Source organism: Oncorhynchus clarkii, chromosome 33, assembly GCF_045791955.1.
Source record: "Oncorhynchus clarkii lewisi isolate Uvic-CL-2024 chromosome 33, UVic_Ocla_1.0, whole genome shotgun sequence".
NCBI classification, from domain to species: domain Eukaryota; kingdom Metazoa; phylum Chordata; class Actinopteri; order Salmoniformes; family Salmonidae; genus Oncorhynchus; species Oncorhynchus clarkii.
In genome coordinates, this window is record NC_092179.1 from 673459 (window position 1) to 692741 (window position 19283).

At 42.7% G+C, this 19283-nt stretch overlaps 1 protein-coding gene across 1 annotated transcript in view; it reads right to left on the reverse strand.

Moving 5' to 3' along the window:
• Positions 1 to 4913: 4913 nt before the first annotated feature.
• LOC139393150 (MBL associated serine protease 1) overlaps positions 4914 to 19283 on the reverse strand; it is a 73958-nt gene continuing 59588 nt past the window's right edge. Inside the window, exons 9-11 of the mRNA XM_071141524.1 lie at positions 17144 to 17281; positions 7313 to 7387; positions 4914 to 7080 (exon numbers count right to left, since the gene is read on the reverse strand). Coding sequence (XP_070997625.1) covers positions 6197 to 7080; positions 7313 to 7387; positions 17144 to 17281 — 1097 coding nt within the window. The 3' untranslated portion in view covers positions 4914 to 6196. The remainder of the gene's footprint in view (positions 7081 to 7312; positions 7388 to 17143; positions 17282 to 19283) is intronic.

Here is a 19283-nt window from a genome sequence, read left to right on the forward strand (position 1 = left end):
GACTGACTGACTGACAGTGTTTACAGATTAGAAATCACTGTCACTAGAAACTCTATTGAAAAATGTATCATTTAATCTACTGACGAAGGGATAATATGTCAAAGGGGTACCAACTGAATGGACCTCCAGTTACAAACAAAGTGTAATCACATAATCGCAAAGTGTAATCGCATAATTGATATCTTTGATAAGCGCTTCACAGTTACACAGTGAACATTAAAGGAGAACATAAAACACAGGTGACATTTTCTGCATCCAAATGGCACATTCATTCTTAAATATAATGCACTACTTTTGACCAGGGTCAAAGTAAGTGCACAATGTAGGGAATAGGGTGCCATTAGGGATGTAGCAATGGACTGGAGATAGACACTTGACGACAGGTAAAACAGGAGGTAAAAACAGAGTTGTCTTACTAATCCGATCATTCTCATCTTTATAAGTTGTTCTGCCCACTCTTATACACCCCATACTTGCTTTGTTTACATTGCTGTAACACCCCTCATGAAAATATAATTTTAATACAATTTCCATATCAGTTTATGGCCCACTAACACCTTGCGTGTGGGCTGATCTATTTGTGACCAACTGGGTATTGAACCCGCGTTGTCTGGAGTGATTTAAGACTGTTATCCCACTGAGCTAAGGCCTACCGTTTTTACAAAAAAAATACTGCAACTTTGCTGTCTCCATTGACCACACTGTCTTCTATAACGCTGGCTGCAACACAGTCATCCACAAGGAGTATCTGTTGAAAGGACCCCTTGGGAAAAACACGTTTCGACACCTCTTGGTGCAGAATCTGACTCAAGCAGATATTACGATATCTTGTTACATTCAATCAGTAAACCTGATTGACTATTTTTTTCATGATTTCTAGCCAGCTGTCTCTGTGAGTGAGAAACTTCCCTCTTTTGGAGTCATGTGATACTGTAGCTAAGATTAACTTCTCTTGTCCTTCTCAAAACGAAAGCATCTATGTGCAGAGTGGACTCTACTTCCGATGATACATTTTCCGCTTTGAGAGGGACTGAAACCCCTTACACCGAAACTAACGGAGTCAATTCCACCACTGACCCGATGACTCCCACTGGTGAAACACTGTGCAATATTGCAGAAAGATATCCTCATCTCAGTTCGCAGGGCCTGGAATGGTTGCCATATGTGGACGCTGTGGTGACTGGCAGGCCACGACAGCCACAGAGTTTTGAAGCACAAACACCTGGAGATTTGGTTAAAATGTTACAGTCAGAAAGGTTAGCGGCTGCTGACAACTCACACAAAGTGTCCGACCTTTTCGCTTGTGCCTTGGACACCAACTGCTGGTGGGGGAGTCCCGAGACACATGATGAGCCAGTGGGAGGGGGGGGGGGGGGGGGGGGGGGGTTCTAGACTACGTGCAACACTAAGGCCGCCTGATAAGGAAACAAATCAAGTTGTAAATGTCCCCACGAGATCGGAGAGGAGCCGACAAGCCCCTCAAAGGGGATAAGCTTAGAATATAGTTGAAGTCGGAAGTTTGCATACACTTAACCTATTTTTGGGTAGGTGGATGGAGTCTAGAAGTGCATCTAGGAATCTTTGGGTTGCCCGAGAATTTATAACACAGCTTTTGATGATCCTTGGTTGGGGTCGAAGCAGATTATTTGTTGTAATTGCAAACGTAATAAAATGGTGGTCTGCGAGTCCAGGATTATGAGGAAAAATGTTAAGATCCACAATATTTATTCCACGGGACAAAACTAGGTCCAGGATATGACTGTGGCAGTGAGTAGGTCCTGAGACATGTTGGACAAAACCCACTGAGTCAAGGATGGCTCCGAAAGCCTTTTGGAGTGGGTTTTCCATGTGAATATTAACTTCTTGACGCGGTGATCCCTTCTTGACGCGGTCATCCCTGTCGCGGGATCATTTTCGTCAGCAACCACTGAATAGCATAGCGCAACAGTCAAATAATATTACTAAAAATTATTCATATTCATGAAATCACAAGTGCAATATTGCAAAACACAGCTTAGCCTTTTGTTAATCCACCTGTCGTCTCAGATTTTGAAATTATGTTTACAGCGAAAGCAATCCAAGCATTTGAGTAAGTTTATCGATAGCCTAGCATAGCATTATGTACACTTAGCATCAGGAAGCTTGGTCACGAAAATCAGAAAAGCAATCAAATGAACCGTTTACCTTTGATGATATTCAGATATTTTCACTCACGAGACTCCCAGTTACTCAACAAATGTTCCTTTTGTTCCATAAAGATTATTTTTATACCCCAAAATACCGATGTTTGTTTGTCGCGTTATGTTCAGAAATCCACAGGAAAGAGCGGTCACGACAATGTAGACGGAAATTCCAAATAGTCTTCATAATGTCCACATAAACATGTCAAATGTTTTTTTAAAGTCAAAAACGTGAAAAAAATTTTTTTGAATATTATCTGACTACAAGGTCAGATTAGAAATTCATGTAACTCAGTGAAGAACGCTGTATACGGCCCAGGAGGCCTGTAAACAGTAGCTATAAAATGTGATTGAGTAGGTTGCAGAGATTTCATGACTATACGTTTTTTTGTAAATTGAATTATGCTATATGCAAATGTTAGCAACACCTCTGCCTTTGAGGTATGCGCGGGTGATATGGTCACTAGTGTGACCAGGAGGAGGGGCCTCATTTAACAAAGTAAATTCATCAGGCTTAAGCCATGTTTCAGTCAGGCCAATCAAATCAAGATTATGATTAGTGATTAGTTCATTGACTATAACTGCCTTGGAAGTGAGGGATCTAACATGAAGTAGCCCTATTTTGAGATGTGAGATATCACAATCTTTTTCAATAATGTCAGGAATGGAGAGGTCTTTATTCCAGTGAGATTGCTTAAGCTAACACCGCCATGTTAAGTTTTGCCAAACCTAGATCGAGGCACATACACGGTCTAAATGGCGATATCTGAGCTGATTACGTTTTAGGCAGACTCCACTAAGCTGTCAGCCTGGCCTGCACCGTATCTTATTATAAGATGAGATCACCCCCTCCCAGTTAGGATGGAGTCCACCACTCCTCAGCAGGCCAGGCTTGGTCCTGCTTGTAGATGAGTCATATTTCGGGAGGGCAGGAAACAGTCTTCAACCAACAATTAAGTTGTGAGACTCTGCTGTAGAGCTCATCACTCCCCGTAACTGGGAGGAGGCCAGAGACAATTACTCGATGCTGACACATCTGTCTAGTTAATTTACACACTGAAGCTATGTTGTGCTTGGTGACCTCTGACTGTTTCATCCGAACATTGTTGGTGCCGACGTGGATAACAATATCCCTATTCTCTCTACATTTGCCAGTTTTAGCCTTAGCCAGCACCCTCTTTAGATTAGCCTTTACGTTGGTAGCCCTGCCCCCTGATAAACAGTGTATGATCGCTGGATTAATTTTTAAAAGTCTAATACTGGCGGTATTGGAGTCGCCAATGACTAGGGTTTTCAATTTGTCAGAGCTAATGGTGGGAGGCTTCGGCGGCTCAGACCCCGTAACGGGTGGAGGAGAGACTGGAGAAGGCTCGGAACCGGTTGAATGTTTCTGTCAGCTGAATGAGCGACACCGGTTGAGCAATCCGACAGCATTTCCTTCCAGAAGCCTTGAGAAAATTGTCCAGCTGCGGGGACTGTGCGACGGGATTTATACTACTATCTGTACTTACTGGTGGCAACGATGCTGTTTCATCCTTTCCTACTCTTAAATCACCACTGCCTAACAATTGCGTCTGAAGCTGGGCTTGCAGCACGGCTATCCTCACCATAAGGAAATAGGTTTCCTGTGTATTATGAGTACAGCGACTGCAACTAGATGGCATAGTGTTAATGTTCACGTTACTACTTAGCTTCGGCTGTTGGAGGTAGAACCATGTCCAGATGAAGCGTTCAAAAGTTGTATGAAAAAAGTTGAGCGAGGGGAAAAAAAAACTTAAGACATTGGTAAAATGTGTAAAATAAAGATTTAGATTAAATGGTTATTAAAAATGAAAAAGTAAAACCGTAAAGTAGGCAGGAGGCAAAGTACCAACCAATGTATACATTTTTTTTAATTGAGTTAACAAAATCTCTCTTTTTGCTATCTTGAGTAAGGCATCTCAAAAATGCAGGTGTTTCAGGTTAGCTCAGTGCTTTCTGTGGTGGTGGGGCAGCAGGCGGAAAATACAGAGTGTAGGGCCACGAAAGACTGCCACGCCGCCTTCCAGTTCAAGTGAGCACAGCATAACAAGGTGAGTCCAAAAATGTCTTGAATTCTGCTGCATAAATGATGTAATATGCCAGGAAGACATGTACAGTTGAAGTCAGAAGTTGACATATACCTTAGCGAAATACATTTAAATTCAGTTTTTCACAATTCCTGACATTTAATCAGAGTAAAATGTCCCTGTCTTAGGTCAGTTAGGATAACCACTTTATTTTAAGAATGTGAAATGTCAGAATAATGGTAGAGAGAATGAAAGAATCCACAAGATTCCCACAATAAGTTGGGTGAATTTTGACCCATTCCTCCTGACAGAGCTGGTGTAACTGAGTCAGGTTTGTAGGCCTCCTTGCTCGCACAAGCCATCACCTCGAACAGGAAAGTTCAGGAAAGTTGTTGAACTGCCATGTAGGCGAGTGAGTGTTCCTATTGACTGGCTCGGAGTGGGCCGTCTATCTAGCAGCTGTTAACTTATAACATTGGGCCATGTGACCTGACCAGGAACAACTCTGGGCCCTAATGATGGGCTATAAGGAGGAGCAGGTTACAAGGTCAGGAAAAACATGTTAATTCTTATAAATAGTGTAGCTACAAATAACTCCACAGTGGATCAGGCCAGAAATAACTTATTCCCACAACAATGTTTAGAAGACATGAAATTGAATACCAATTAATGTAATCTATGTCTATTTTTTTTTCTAAATCCGCAGGGGATCCCACCACAGGTAGAAGATGCATGGCAAGCACATCAACACCCCACGACCACCCCTCTTGCCCTACCAACCCCCACCTCACCCCCATACATACACTATGGCACAAATCACTTCCTCATTATAGTTCTGATGTAATGTAAGCTACCCCCCCTTCCTCCCCACTGGTAATGGCCTTGACATTAAAAACTGATAAGACAACAACTGACTTAAATGTTTTCCTCTCATGGTATAGGCCTGCATTGGTGTTGTGATTGCTAACTGCTGACAATACAGTTTACACACATACTTACAGAAGACTAAGAGTAAAGTTGAATTGATTATATTTTAATTCACAATTGACTAGATTTTAATCCACAATGTCGAAAGCACATGGACATGGTTAAATTGTCAATTCCCCTGCAGAAACATTTAATCTGACACCAATGCTGGTAGCTATGGTCTGAGAGGGATCAAGAAGAACAGAACCTCAGTAACACAACAGCATTTCAATGCCTTCTCAAAAAATGTGGTTATTTCATTATCAATTTTACCATCCATGATAATGTCAAGGAAATACAAAATAATACTGGTCAATGCCATGTGCAAATTATAAAACATCATTAGATGACATGTGCAGTATGTCCCTACTCTTATATGTTAGGGGTAACTTGTCAGATATAAATGGCTACAGCATTATATGGGTTTAGGAGTACAGTTTGTATCTGAGAGCACATGAATGATACATTGGAGTTTATCATATAAGAATGCACAAGGATTTCAAGTCGAGTTTGACATGGAATTGCTTGTCATCGGGACGTAATTGACACGATCATATAAAATATAAGGGCTTATGAGTGTGATAAGATGAGGTTGGAGTGTATTGTTGGAGTACAATAATTCATGATCAGCTTTTCAGGTATCATGTGTGGAGATAATTGGAGATAATCTTTTGAATTCATAATAGAAAATAAAAATATAACGTTGGGTGGTGTCAATTAAAAGGTTTTAAAGAATTATATTATTTCATCATCCAACTCATCTCCTAAATAAAGCTGAATTTAAATTAACTTGATCCCCAACCCTGAAGAGAGGAGTTATGAAGGGGAAAGGGGACGAGGGTGCACAGGAGACCGAGGACATGAGACGTGGATAGGGGACAGGTTGAACAGAGGGGAATGATACATTGGAGTTCATCATATAAGAATGCACAAGGATTTCAAGTCGAGTTTGACATGGAAATTGCTTGTCATCGGGATGTAACTGAGCCCCCTTATTCCCTCTCACCACCACGGCCCCGTCCCCAGTTGGCTCTGCAACCAATCGGCGTAGTTGGCCACCCGGGTGTAAACTCCATAAACCCTCTGGCTCCCACACTCCTCCGGGCCCCCCCATGACACCAGACCTTGGGCCACCCAGCGCCCGCTTCCGGGCTCCTCCATCACGAACGCCCCCCCGCTGTCCCCCAGGCACGTGTCGCGCCCACCCTCGTAGAAGCCGGCACAGAACATGTTGTCAGTGATGTTGTAGTTGATGGAGCGTGATGCATAGCTGGCCTTACACTCCTCCTGTGCCACCACAGGCAGCTTGACATACTGCAGCACGTCCGACACCATGCCCAGGTCAGAGGAGAGCGCGGTGATGTCGGCGGCCACAGAGGCATTGGGGTTGGAGATGCCCCAGCCGGCCACCAGGCCCAGGGTGTTGAGCTGGGGGCTCTGGGGCCTGTCTTTGCCCTGGGGAGGGGGCAGGCAGACGGGCCGCACCAGCTCCCCCACTGGCACCGCCTGACTCAGCTTGACCAAGGCGATGTCGTTGTTGTAGTTGCGAGGGTCGAAGTGAGGGTGGAGGATGACTTGTTCCACAGAGCGGTTGGTGGCGTTTTGCTTAGCACGGACGTCGTGCAGGCCTAGGTAGACTCGGACATGTTCGGGCGCCACAGGCACTACGGTGGCGCCGCGGCGTTGGGAGCGCAGGACGTGAGCAGCGGTGAGGACCCAAGACTCAGAGAGCAGGGCACCGCTCCCGAACCAGCGGTCCTCCGGGACACGGGACATGTCTTCCACGGTGAGGAGAACCTGCCAGGGGAAGAGACCTGGCACAGTGCTACGCCCCCCGACGATACGCTTAATCTGTGCTGGGAAGGGCTGGGACGGCTCCCCACATGCTGAAACACACAGACATAGACACACAGTGTGTGATTTGGACTCATGCTCTCGTGATGAGGTAGCCCTGTTTGCAACTTAAAACCAGTGGCACGCTCGGTCCAAGAAAGAATTTTGAAATAGTTTAGACAATGGTTTCCTGAACAGGAGACCGGAACTCGGATCCCTACAGATCGGATCCATATACGCTTACTGTACAAATTCAACAGTTAGGCCTGCAGTTGTGAAGCTTACCTGGCAAACAGGTAGGAGTTTTAGTCCCATGTTCTGAGTTGGTCCACTCTCCCTTCTCTCCACAGGTGTACATACCTGCACAGACAGTCAATAAATTACATACAGTTGAAGTCGGAAGTTTACATACACCTTAGCCAAATACATTTAAACTCAGTTTTTCACAATTCCTGACCTTTAATCCTAGTAAACATTCCCTGTCTTAGGTCAGTTAGGATCACCACTTTATTTTAAGAAGTGAAATGTCAGAATAACATTTCACAGCTTTTATTTCTTCTGACCCACATTCCCAGTGGGTCAGAAGTTTACATACACTCAATTAGTATTTGGTAGCATTGCATTTTAAATATTTATCTTGGGTCAAACGTTTTGGAAAGCCTTCCACAAGCTTCCCACAATAAGTTGGGTGAATTTTGGCCCATTCCTCCTGAAAGAGCTGGTGTAACTGAGTCAGGTTTGTAGGCTTCCTTGCTCGCACACGCTTTTTCAGTTCTGACAACACATTTTCTAAAGGATTGAGGTCAGGGCTTTGTGATGGCCACTCCAATACCTTGACTTTGTTGTCCTTAAATAATTTTGCCACAACATTGGAAGTATGCTTGGGGTCATTGTCCATTTGGAAGACCCACTTGCGACCAAGCTTTAACTTCCGGACTGATGTCTTGAGATGTTGCTTCGATTTAATCTTAATCTGTATTGACGTTTTGCTTGTTTGATGGTTCGTCTGAGGACATAGTGGGATTTCCTATAAGCACCCTGATTAGTCTCCCGCTCCTTGAAAGCGGCAGCTCTAGCCTTTAGCTTGATGCGGATGTTGCCTGTAATCCATGGATTCTGCTTGGGATATGTACGTTGTATGTACAGTCACGGTGGGGATGATGTCATCCATGCACTTATTGATGAAGCCAATGACTGAGTTGGTGTATTCCTGAATGCCATTGGATTAATCCCGGAACATATTCCAGTCTGTGATAGCAAAACAGTCCTGTAGTGTAGCATCCGCGTCATCTGACCACTTCCGTATTGAGTACCGGTACTTCCTGCTTTAGTTTAGCTTGTAAGCAGGAATCAGGAGGATAGAATTGTGATCAGATTTGCCAAATGGAGGGTGGGGGAGAGTTTTGTATGCATCTCTGTGTGTGGAGTAAAGGTGGTCTAGGATTTTTTTTCCCCTAGTTGCATATGTGACATGCTGGTAAAAATTTGGTAAAACTGATTTAAGTTTGCCTGCATTAAAGTCCCCGGTCACTAGGAGCTCCACTTCTGGGTGAGCCTTTTCTTCTTTGCTAATGGCCTTATAGAGTTGGTTGAGAGAGGTCTTAGCGCCATCTTCGCTTTGTGGTGGTAAATAGATTGCAACGAGTAATACAGATGAGAACTCTTGGTTGATAGTGTGGACGACAACTTATCATAAGGTACTCTACCTCAGGCGAGCAATACCTCGACACTTCTTTAATATTAGACATCGCACACCAGCTGTTATTGACAAAAAGACACACACCCCCTCCCCTCGTCTTACCAGAGGTAGCGTCCCTGTTCTGCCGGTGCATGGAAAATCCCTCCAGCTCTATATTGTCTGGTTATTCGTTCAGCCACGTCTCAGTGAAACATGAGATACTACAGTTTTTAATGTCCCTTTGGTAGGATAATCTTAATAATAGGTCATCAATTTTGATTTCTCACGATTGCACGTTAGCAAGGAGAATGGAAGGAATTGGGAGTTTACTCGCTCGCCTCCAGCTTCTCAGAAGGATCCCCGATCTGCGTCCCCTTTTCCCAGCATATTTTCTTCACGCAAAAGGCGTGGATCTGGGCCTGTTCCAGTGAAAGCAGGATATCCTTCTCATCGGACTCGTTAAAGGAAAAAGTTTCTTCCAGTCCGTGGTGAGTAATCTCTTTTCTGATGTCCAGAAGTTATTTTCGGTCATAAGAGACGGTAGTAGCAACATTATGTACACAATAAGTAAGCTTGTTGGCGCCTGCGAGCAGTGTGGGTGCAATAATTGAATAACATAGATTTCTAAATGTATTTTGCAACGCTCGCTCACACGACGCGAGCTGTGTGGTCAGCCTGTAAGTGGTTTCTCATGGTTTTTGTATGCAATGTTCGATTATGTAAATTCTACATTTCTTCAATTTGTGTAAACTGTGAGCAAGAATAAATAAAGTCAAAGCTGCTCGTTCCCTCAATTGCCATTTAGAAAATATCAACGTGACCTAAAAATAGCATATGATGATAATGATTTTTGTAATTGCTCAACAAATCAATGTAGCCTAATGGCAGGCAGGAATTGAGTTCCAAGTAGGCCTACAGATATTCCACAATTTGTATTTGTATTTATTAAGGATCCCCATTAGCTGCTACCGAGGCAGCAGCTACTCTTCTTGCGGTCCAGCAACATTAACACAGTTATATACCGTTTAAAATAATACATTTCATAACACTATACCCAATACATTAAGTGTGTTCCCTCAGGCCACTACTCAACGATCACATATTTACAATACAACATACATGTGTACGTGTGTAGAGTGCAGGTCTTATCATGTGTGCCTGTGTGTGTGTCTCTTCACAGTCCCATAAGGTGTATTTTTATCAGTTTTTTATCTGATTCTACTGCTTGCATCAGTTACCTGATGTGGAATAGAGTTCCATGTAGCCATGGCTCTATGTAGTACTGAGAACCTCCCATAGTCTGTCCTTGACTTGGTGATTGTTAAGAGAACTTTGGTCGCATGTCCTGTGGGGTATGCATGGGTGTCCGTACTATGTGCTAGTTGTTTAAACCCCTTGGTGCATTCAGCATGTCAACACTTCTTACAAAAACAAACACTGAAGTCAAGCTCTCCTCCACTTTGAGCAATGAGAGATTTACATGCATATTAATAATGTTAGCTCTCCATGTGCATTTAAGGGCCAGCCATGCTGACCTGTTCTGAGCCAATTGTAATTTTCCGAGGTCCCTCTTTGTGCTACCTGACCACACAACTGAACAGTAGTCCAGGTGCGACAAAACTAGAGCCTGTAGGACCAGCCTTGTTGTTAGTGTTGTTAAAAGTGCAGAGCAGTGCTTTATATGAAAGTGTTAATTATTTGAAGTGAAGTTTTTAAACTCGTTTTAATTGTTAACTTAACTATTATTCATGATGAACTAGTGTCAATGTTGATTAATCACAGGTCACAATCCTGCAATAAAGAGCAGAAGGGAATCTGTCTCTAATTTTTTATTTTTCTGTGTTTTATTCTCAAATGAACACTACCTTTTTGTTCAGTTGTAAGCTCTCCAATTAGTTTAATTTGATTATCACTCTTTTTTTCAGAATATCAGCCATGTCAACCCATTAAGCAAATGATATTGGCATGCAACGGCAATTCAGCTATAGGCCTACAGCAGTGGTTACCAACACCAGTCCTTGAGTAACCCCAACAGCACACATTTTTGTTGTAGCCCCGGACAAACATACCTGATTCAACTCATTGAGGGGCTGATGAGTAGTTGACAAGTTGAATCAGGTGTGCATGTCTGGGGGTACAATAAAAATGTGTACTGTCAGGGATACTCATGGATCGGAGTTTGGAACAACTGGCCTACAGTATGATGGCATTTGCCTTATGGCCATTTGCAATGCACCCATTGACATTGTGCATCTGAAGCAAAGAATAGCTTAACTCACACATTGTTTACATAGTTTTGAGCTATATGTTCTCAATTTAAAAATGATACCAGTAAACAATGCATATGAGGCTAATCACTATACTCGTTTTTGTACATGCATTGTGCTGACATGAAATTGTTTAGTGCAAATCCAACCCCTAGGTAGTGAAATGTCTGGAATCAGATGATAGGCTGTTTAGTTTAAAACATACACACAACTACTACTACCACCAAGTTCAATGACATATACTTTTCTCCTAGAAGTTCTCAGTGGCACTTGGAGTTGCCACTATGATAATGAATATGGTTTGCCTAATGTGTTTAAACTGTAAAGAAAGAATAGTTAGGCTATAAGAAATATATTTTATTCAATGGGGCAAGAAAAAGCAGAGATGACACACAAAATACTTTTCATTTCACCCATACAACAATATAGCCTATTATTGAAATAAAGTATGTTCACAAACTCATAAACAATAGTATTTTACATACATATATCCAAATGACATGTTATATAGTCATACAGTATAAGGGGCATGAGGACAAGGTGAAGGTACTTTGTACTCAAATGGCACAACAGAATCATTTAGATTGACCAAAGCACAGCATAATACAACCATCTTGTACCATCTTGTATTGTATTGAGGGATGTCTCCTTTCATATCTGGAAAAGGACAAAGTAGTAAACTGCTGCAGCATTGCTCAGCTTCACAGTGGGAATCAAGTCGATGGGTGTCTTGATAGAGGTCAGCTGGTGAACCTACAGTACATAAACAAATGAAAAGCACACCTGATGTTAGAATATCCTGTAAATTCATTAGGTAATCTATATCATCAGGGCTCTTGATTGTTTGGTTGTGTTTAATTCATTCAGGTGTTTTAGTGTTATATAAAGATTCAATCTATTGTTGGAACAACCATTAGTCAACACAGCAGGTTGTCCTACCCCATTGAGGTTTTTTTCCTATGACTGTAATGTCCATACATTTCCCCTCTTATGAATAAAGTGCTCAACAAATTATCATTGGGTCAGTACCACTGTAGTCTTTCTAGACAATAATATCCTCTTCTAGGCTATTTGGATGTCATATTGTAGAATTTGTTTATCCCCTTTTCATGGTCATGGCTAGAAGGATCCAGCTTTTGTCAAATTAACATCAAATTTGACTTTTTTAGCAGGTTAGTAGTAATTACACAGCAGGTTACGATAATTAGGTTAAGGTTAGGAAAAGGTTCAGCTAAAATGCAAAAAAATATATACTTAGAACATTAATTTGACAAAAGCTGGATCCCTTCTAGCCATTACCCCTTCTCATAAGTCTAGATTACATGGTTGCATCTAAGAAAAGAGTAGGAGTAGGCTTAGGCTACCGTCATCTTAAAAAAGATTCTGCTAATGTCTCCAGTCATATAAAGTGTAGTAGAATGTCATTAAATGTTTATCAAAGGCCACATTTTTCCTGTTGCAAAGGAAATAAACCTGTAGGCCTATTCCACTACACACTCATTAATAGCCTAAATTATGCCTATCCAATCTACTCATCACATTAGGAATAGTAGGCTTACATTAGTCTGCAAATGCGATGATAGATGCATACAATCCTTCGTTATAATACTGCATTTTTATGGTAAAAAAAAATTGCTTCCTGAAATACTTGAAACTCACTTGCCGCCTATGTAAGAGACATGGTAATAGCTAGGCTAAAAGCTATATAGCTAGCTAATGTTGGCTAACTTAGTCTTGTTCTTAACGCCTGTTTAGCAAAACAGCCAAACTAAAAATAAAAAAAAACTATCATACTTACCAGTGGGTTCAGGTCTTCACGAGCAAAAAGGTTTCTTTGCTTTTCTGACAGTTCTTGAGTCTTGTCTCGTTGGTGTTTCATGATTGCAGGTCATCTGTAAAAAAAAAAATCCTGTTGTCTTTCCTGCTTTGTTAGAGCAGCTAAATACTGCACAGAAATTGACCGTGATAATGAATCAACTTATTTTAGGCACTGTTAACATGCAGCATCGGGTAGCCACTTGGCTGTAGTTGTCCATATAATTGATGTGGTGGGCTTCCAACATGGCCATCAGGATGTGTCATACATCAACTGGCAACCCTCTATGTTGACCTTTAGATTATTGGTTAGGCTACAGTGAAATGTATGAGCTTTCAGGCTTATAGGCCTAATATACGAATAGTGAAGCGGCTCAGGTGTAGCCCAATAGTTTAATACTCGGTAGGTTTATTGATTGTACATACATATGAAAGTAATGTCAATATGTAGCCCAATCTAGCTATCATATAATTTGGTGCATTTTACAATTTGGTGCATCTCGTTTTCATAAAAATACAATTGAATCCTTGCTTCCCTTGTATACAACATTGCAAACTTTTTAGGCTATTTATATTTAACAATTACGTTTTCAGCGTTCACAGAGAGACAGAAACATCTTCATTCTATGTTTAGCGGAAATCTAACGACGCACTTTGCTGTTCTAAATCAAATCAAATTTTATTTGTCACATACACATGGTTAGCAGATGTTAATGCGAGTGCAGCGAAATGCTTGTGCTTCTAGTTCCGACAATGCAGTAATAACCAACAAGTAATCTAGCTAACAATTCCAAAACTACTACCTTATAGACACAAGTGTAAGGGGATAAAGAATATGTACATAAGATATATGAATGAGTGATGGTACAGAGCGGCATAGGCAAGATACAGTAGATGGTATTGAGTGCCGAATATACATATGAGATGAATATGTAAACAAAGTGGCATAGTTAAAGTGGCTAGTGATACATGTATTACATAAAGATGCAGTAGATGATAGAGTACAGTATATACATATACATATGAGATGAATAATGTAGGGTATGTAAACATTATATTAGGTAGCATTGTTTAAAGTGGCTAGTGATATATTTTCCATATTTTCCATCAATTCCCATTATTAAAGTGGCTGGAGTTGAGTCAGTGTGTTGGCAGCAGCCACTCAATGTTAGTGGTGGCTGTTTAACAGTCTGATGGCCTTGAGATGGAAGCTGTTTTTCAGTCTCTCGGTCCCAGCTTTGATGCACCTGTACTGACCTCGCCTTCTGGATGATAGCGGGGTGAACAGGCAGTGGCTCGGGTGGTTGTTGTTCTTGATGATCTTTATGGCCTTCCTGTGACATCGGGTGGTGTAGGTGTCCTGGAGGGCAGGTAGTTTGCCCCCGGTAATGCGTTGTGCAGACCTCACTACCCTCTGGAGAACCTTACGGTTGTGGGCGGAGCAGTTGCCGTACCAGGCGGTGATACAGCCCGACAGGATGCTCTCGATTGTGCATCTGTAGAAGTTTGTGAGAGCTTTTGGTGACAAGCCAAATTTCTTCAGCCTCCTGAGGTTGAAGAGGCGCTGCTGCGCCTTCTTCACGATGCTGTCTGTGTAGGTGGACCAATTCAGTTTGTCTGTGATGTGTATGCCGAGGAACTTAAAACTTACTACCCTCTCCACTACTCTTCCATCGATGTGGATAGGGGGGTGTTCCCTCTGCTGTTTCCTGAAGTCCACAATCATCTCCTTAGTTTTGTTGACGTTGAGTGTGAGGTTATTTTCACTCCGAGGGCCCTCACCTCCTCCCTGTAGGCCGTCTCGTCGCTGTTGGTAATCAAGCCTACCACTGTTGTGTCGTCCGCAAACTTGATGATTGAGTTGGAGGCGTGCGTGGCCACACAGTCGTGGGTGAACAGGGAGTACAGGAGAGGGCTCAGAATGCACCCTTGTGGGGCCCCAGTGTTGAGGATCAGCGGGGTGGAGATGTTGTTGCCTACCCTCACCACCTGGGGGCGGCCCGTCAGGAAGTCCAGTACCCAGTTGCACAGGGCGGGGTCGAGACCCAGGGTCTCGAGCTTGATGACGAGCTTGGAGGGCACTATGGTGTTAAATGCCGAGCTGTAGTCGAAGAACAGCATTCTCACATAGGTATTCCTCTTGTCCAGATGGGTTAGGGCAGTGTGCAGTGTGGTTGAGATTGCATCGTCTGTGGACCTATTTGGGCGGTAAGCAAATTGGAGTGGGTCTAGGGTGTCAGGTAGGGTGGAGGTGATATGGTCCTCGACTAGTCTCTCAAAGCACTTCATGATGACGGAAGTGAGTGCTAGTGAGTGGTAGTCGTTTGGCTCAGTTACCTTAGCTTTCTTGGGAACAGGAACAATGGTGGCCCTCTTGAAGCACGTGGGAACAACAGACTGGTATAGGGATTGATTGAATATGTCCGTAAACACACCAGCCAGCTGGTCTGCGCATGCTCTGAGGTCGCGGCTGGGGATGCCGTCTGGGCCTGCAGCCTTGCGAGGGTTAACACGTTTAAATGTTTTCCTCACGTCGGCTGCAGTGAAGGAGAGTCCGCATGTTTTAGTTGCGGGCCGTGTCAGTGGCACTGTATTGTCCTCAAAGCGGGCAAAAAAGTTATTTAGTCTGCCTGGGAGCAAGACATCCTGGTCCGTGACGGGGCTGGTTTTCTTTTTGTAATCCGTGATTGACTGTAGACCCTGCCACATACCTCTTGTGTCTGAGCCGTTGAATTGAGATTCTACTTTGTCTCTATACTGACGCTTAGCTTGTTTGATTGCCTTGCGGAGGGAATAGCTACACTGTTTGTATTCGGTCATGTTTCCGGTCAGCTTGCCCTGATTAAAAGCAGTGGTTTGCGCTTTCAGCTTCACGCGAATGCTGCCATCAATCCACGGTTTCTGGTTTGGGAATGTTTTAATCGTTGCTATGGGCATCTTCAACGCACGTTCTAATGAACTCGCTCACCGAATTAGCGTATTCGTCAATGTTGTTGTTTGATGCAATACGAAACATATCCCAGTCCACGTGATGGAAGCAGTCTTGGAGTGTGGAATCAGATTGGTCGGACCAGCGTTGAACATACCTTAGTGCGGGAGCTTCTTGTTTTAGTTTCTGTCTGTAGGCAGGGATCAACAAAATGGAGTCGTGGTCAGCTTTTCCGAAAGGAGGGCGGGGCAGGGCCTTATATGCGTCGCGGAAGTTAGAATAGCAATGATCCAAGGTTTTTCCAGCCCTGGTTGCGCAATCGATATGCTGATACAATTTAGGGAGTCTTGTTTTCAGATTAGCCTTGTTAAAATCCCCAGCTACAATGAATGCAGTCACAGGATATATGGATTCCAGTTTGCAAAGAGTCAAATAAAGTTCGTTCAGAGCCATCGATGTGTCTGCTTGGGGGGGAATATATACGGCTGTGATTATAATCGAAGAGAATTCCCTTGGTAGATAATGCGGTCGACATTTGATTGTGAGGAATTCTAAATTAGGTGAACAGAAGGACTTGAGTTCCTGTATGTTGTTGTGGCCACACCACGTCTCGTTAACCATGAAGCATACGCCCCCGCCCCTCTTCTTACCAGAAAGATGTTTCTTTCTGTCGGCGCGATGCGTGGAGAAACCAGCTGGCTGCACCGACTCCGATAGCGTCTCTCCAGGGAGCCATGTTTCCGTGAAGCAAAGAACGTTACAGTCTCTGATGTCCCTCTGGAATGCTACCCTTGCTCGGGTTTCATCAACCTTGTTGTCAAGAGACTGGACATTGGCGAGTAGAATGCTAGGGAGTGGCGCGCGATGTGCCCGTCTCCGGAGCCTGACCAGAAGACCGCTTTGTTTCCCCCTTTTACGAAGTCGTTTTTTTGGGTCGCCGGCTGGGATCCATTCCGTTGTCCTGGGTGAAAGGCAGAACACAGGATCCGCTTCGCGAAAGTCATATTCTTGGTCGTACTGATGGTTGACGCTGCTCTTATATTCAGTAGTTCTTCTCGACTGTATGTAATGAAACCTAAGATGACCTGGGGTACCAATGTAAGAAATAACACAGAAAAAAACAAAACTGCATAGTTTCCTAGGAATGCGAAGCGAGGCGGCCATCTCTGTCGGCGCCGGAAGTTCTGAATTAGATAAGAGTGCTCCGAGGCAGGCATTATAGTACGAGCGTTTTCAAGTGCAACGTTAATAAAGACGATTTTGGGAAGCCGCTCGGAAATTTAAAGATTACCTTATGAAGGTTATATCGATGAATTTAGCCTTAAGATGCTTTTTGGAAACCGGGCCCTGGCTCTTATAGGAACCAGAGTTTTTCCTGGTCAGGTTGCATGGTCAAGAACACTTTGGGTCCTAAGATGGGAACATACTGTTGATCTTGGGGTGAATCTGGTACATGGACTCCCTGCAGATGTACTGGATTATAGAACCGAACAGGGTGCTGTTGCTAGAGCTCTCGAAGATGACGTCACCCATGGCAACCTCCCCAGGAGTCCCACAATCCACCACTGAGAGAGGAAGGAGAGGAAAAAGAGTATTAGCAAATACTGTATGGTTTGAAGAAATGGATCGACAACTGGACAAGGGTTAAAGAGGAAACATGGGACATGAGCAGCACAAACATGTCATTAGATCGGCAGATATAATTTATTTTCCATGTACTGGATAATATTAATGATTTTTTTAATGACTTCAGGGTTCTCCACAGGATTTTTTAAAACACAATCAGTCCCACCGCGACGCCGGCGCGATTTGGACTTCTAACCCTAAATCTAACCCTTGTGTGTTTGAGCTAAAGACTTCTGGTTTATACCATTGGATCTTTTATTCTGCATCCGTTGGTACCAACCATTAGTCTGTGTGATTAAGGGGGGCTGAGCTAGAGTGGTGTTTGTGAGACAAGGAAAATGACGGATCCCGAAAATGACATACCCAAACTGCCTGTAGCTCAGGACCTGAAGCAAAGATATGCATATTCCTGAAACCATTTGATTGAAACACTTTGAAGTTTGTGGAAATGTGAAATTAATGTAGGAGAATATAAGACATTAGATCTGGTAAAAAAAAATAATAATTGTACCATCATCTTTGAAATACAAGAAAAAGGCCATAATGTATTATTCCAAACCAGGCACAATTTAGATTTTGCCCACTAGATGGCAGCAGTGTATGTGCAACGTTTTAGACTGATCCAATGAACCATTGCATTTATGTTCAAAAGTTTGTATCAAAACTGCCCAAATGTACCTAATTGGTTAATTAATAACTTTTTATGTTCATAACTGTGCACTCTCCTCAAACAATAGCATGGTATCCTTTCACTATAATAGCTACTCTTTATTGGACAGTCAGTTAGATTAACAAGAATTTAAGCTTTCTGTCAATATCAGATATGTCTATGTCCTGGGAAATGTTCGTATTACTTACAACCTCATGCTAATCGCATTAGCCTACGTTAGCTCAACCATCCCGCTGAGGACACATCGATCCTGTTTGAGTTTAAAAAAAACATCAGTAGAGTCCGAAATGGTTTGTGCTACAAACTATTAATGAAAAGCAGACTCTCACGAACATGCACATGTAACTTTTAACAAGAAACACCTGTTAATTGAAAGGAATTCCAGGTGACTACCTCATGAAGCTGGTTGAGATAATGCCAACAGTTTGCAAAGCTATCATCAGGGGAAAGGGTGGCTACTTTGAAGAATCTCAAATATAAAATATATTTTGATTTGTTTAACACTTTTTGGATACTACATGATTCCATATGTGTAATTTCATAGTTTTGATGTCTTCACTATTATTCTACAATGTAGAAAATAGTAAAAATAAAGAAAAACACTTGAATGATTAGATGTGTCCAAACCTTTGACTTGAAATTCATTTTTATTAGGTTTTTGCTTTGACTGACCTATTTCAGTCAAAATTCATAAATGTAACTGTTTATGTAAAAACTTTGAGGCTAAATATAATGGCTGGAAATGCAGATAAATTAAAAGCGCAGAGATTTTTGCATTTTTGAACACCTGTAACTGCCATTTCCTTCTTTCAATTTTGACATAGTGGTGCAGCCAGTCCACAAGGTGACGCAGCGCCTTTCTTACATTCTTTGGGGAAAACCCGGACTATTATAGACTACTGAATGGATGGGAGTCTGATGATCACCAATAACATGACTGATAGAAGAGAGATGAGCCAATGGGAGAAAGCATATTGTAGTGGAACTGTACCTCTCGTCATGTGCTCATGACGCTAAAGAATTCAGTCCTCCATAGTGCTAAATATGGCATGCTTCTCTTTCTGCTCTGAGATTCTATTTTCTAGGCTGTGGTTATTCAATTGAATTTGTATTGGGCTCCCGAGTGGCGCACCAGTCTAAGGCACTGCATCTCAGTGCAAAAGGGATCACTACAGTCCCTGGTTCAAATCCAGGCTGTGATTGGGAGTCCCACAGGGCGGCGCACAATTGGCCCAGCGTTGGTCGGGGTAGGCTGTCATTGTAAATAATAA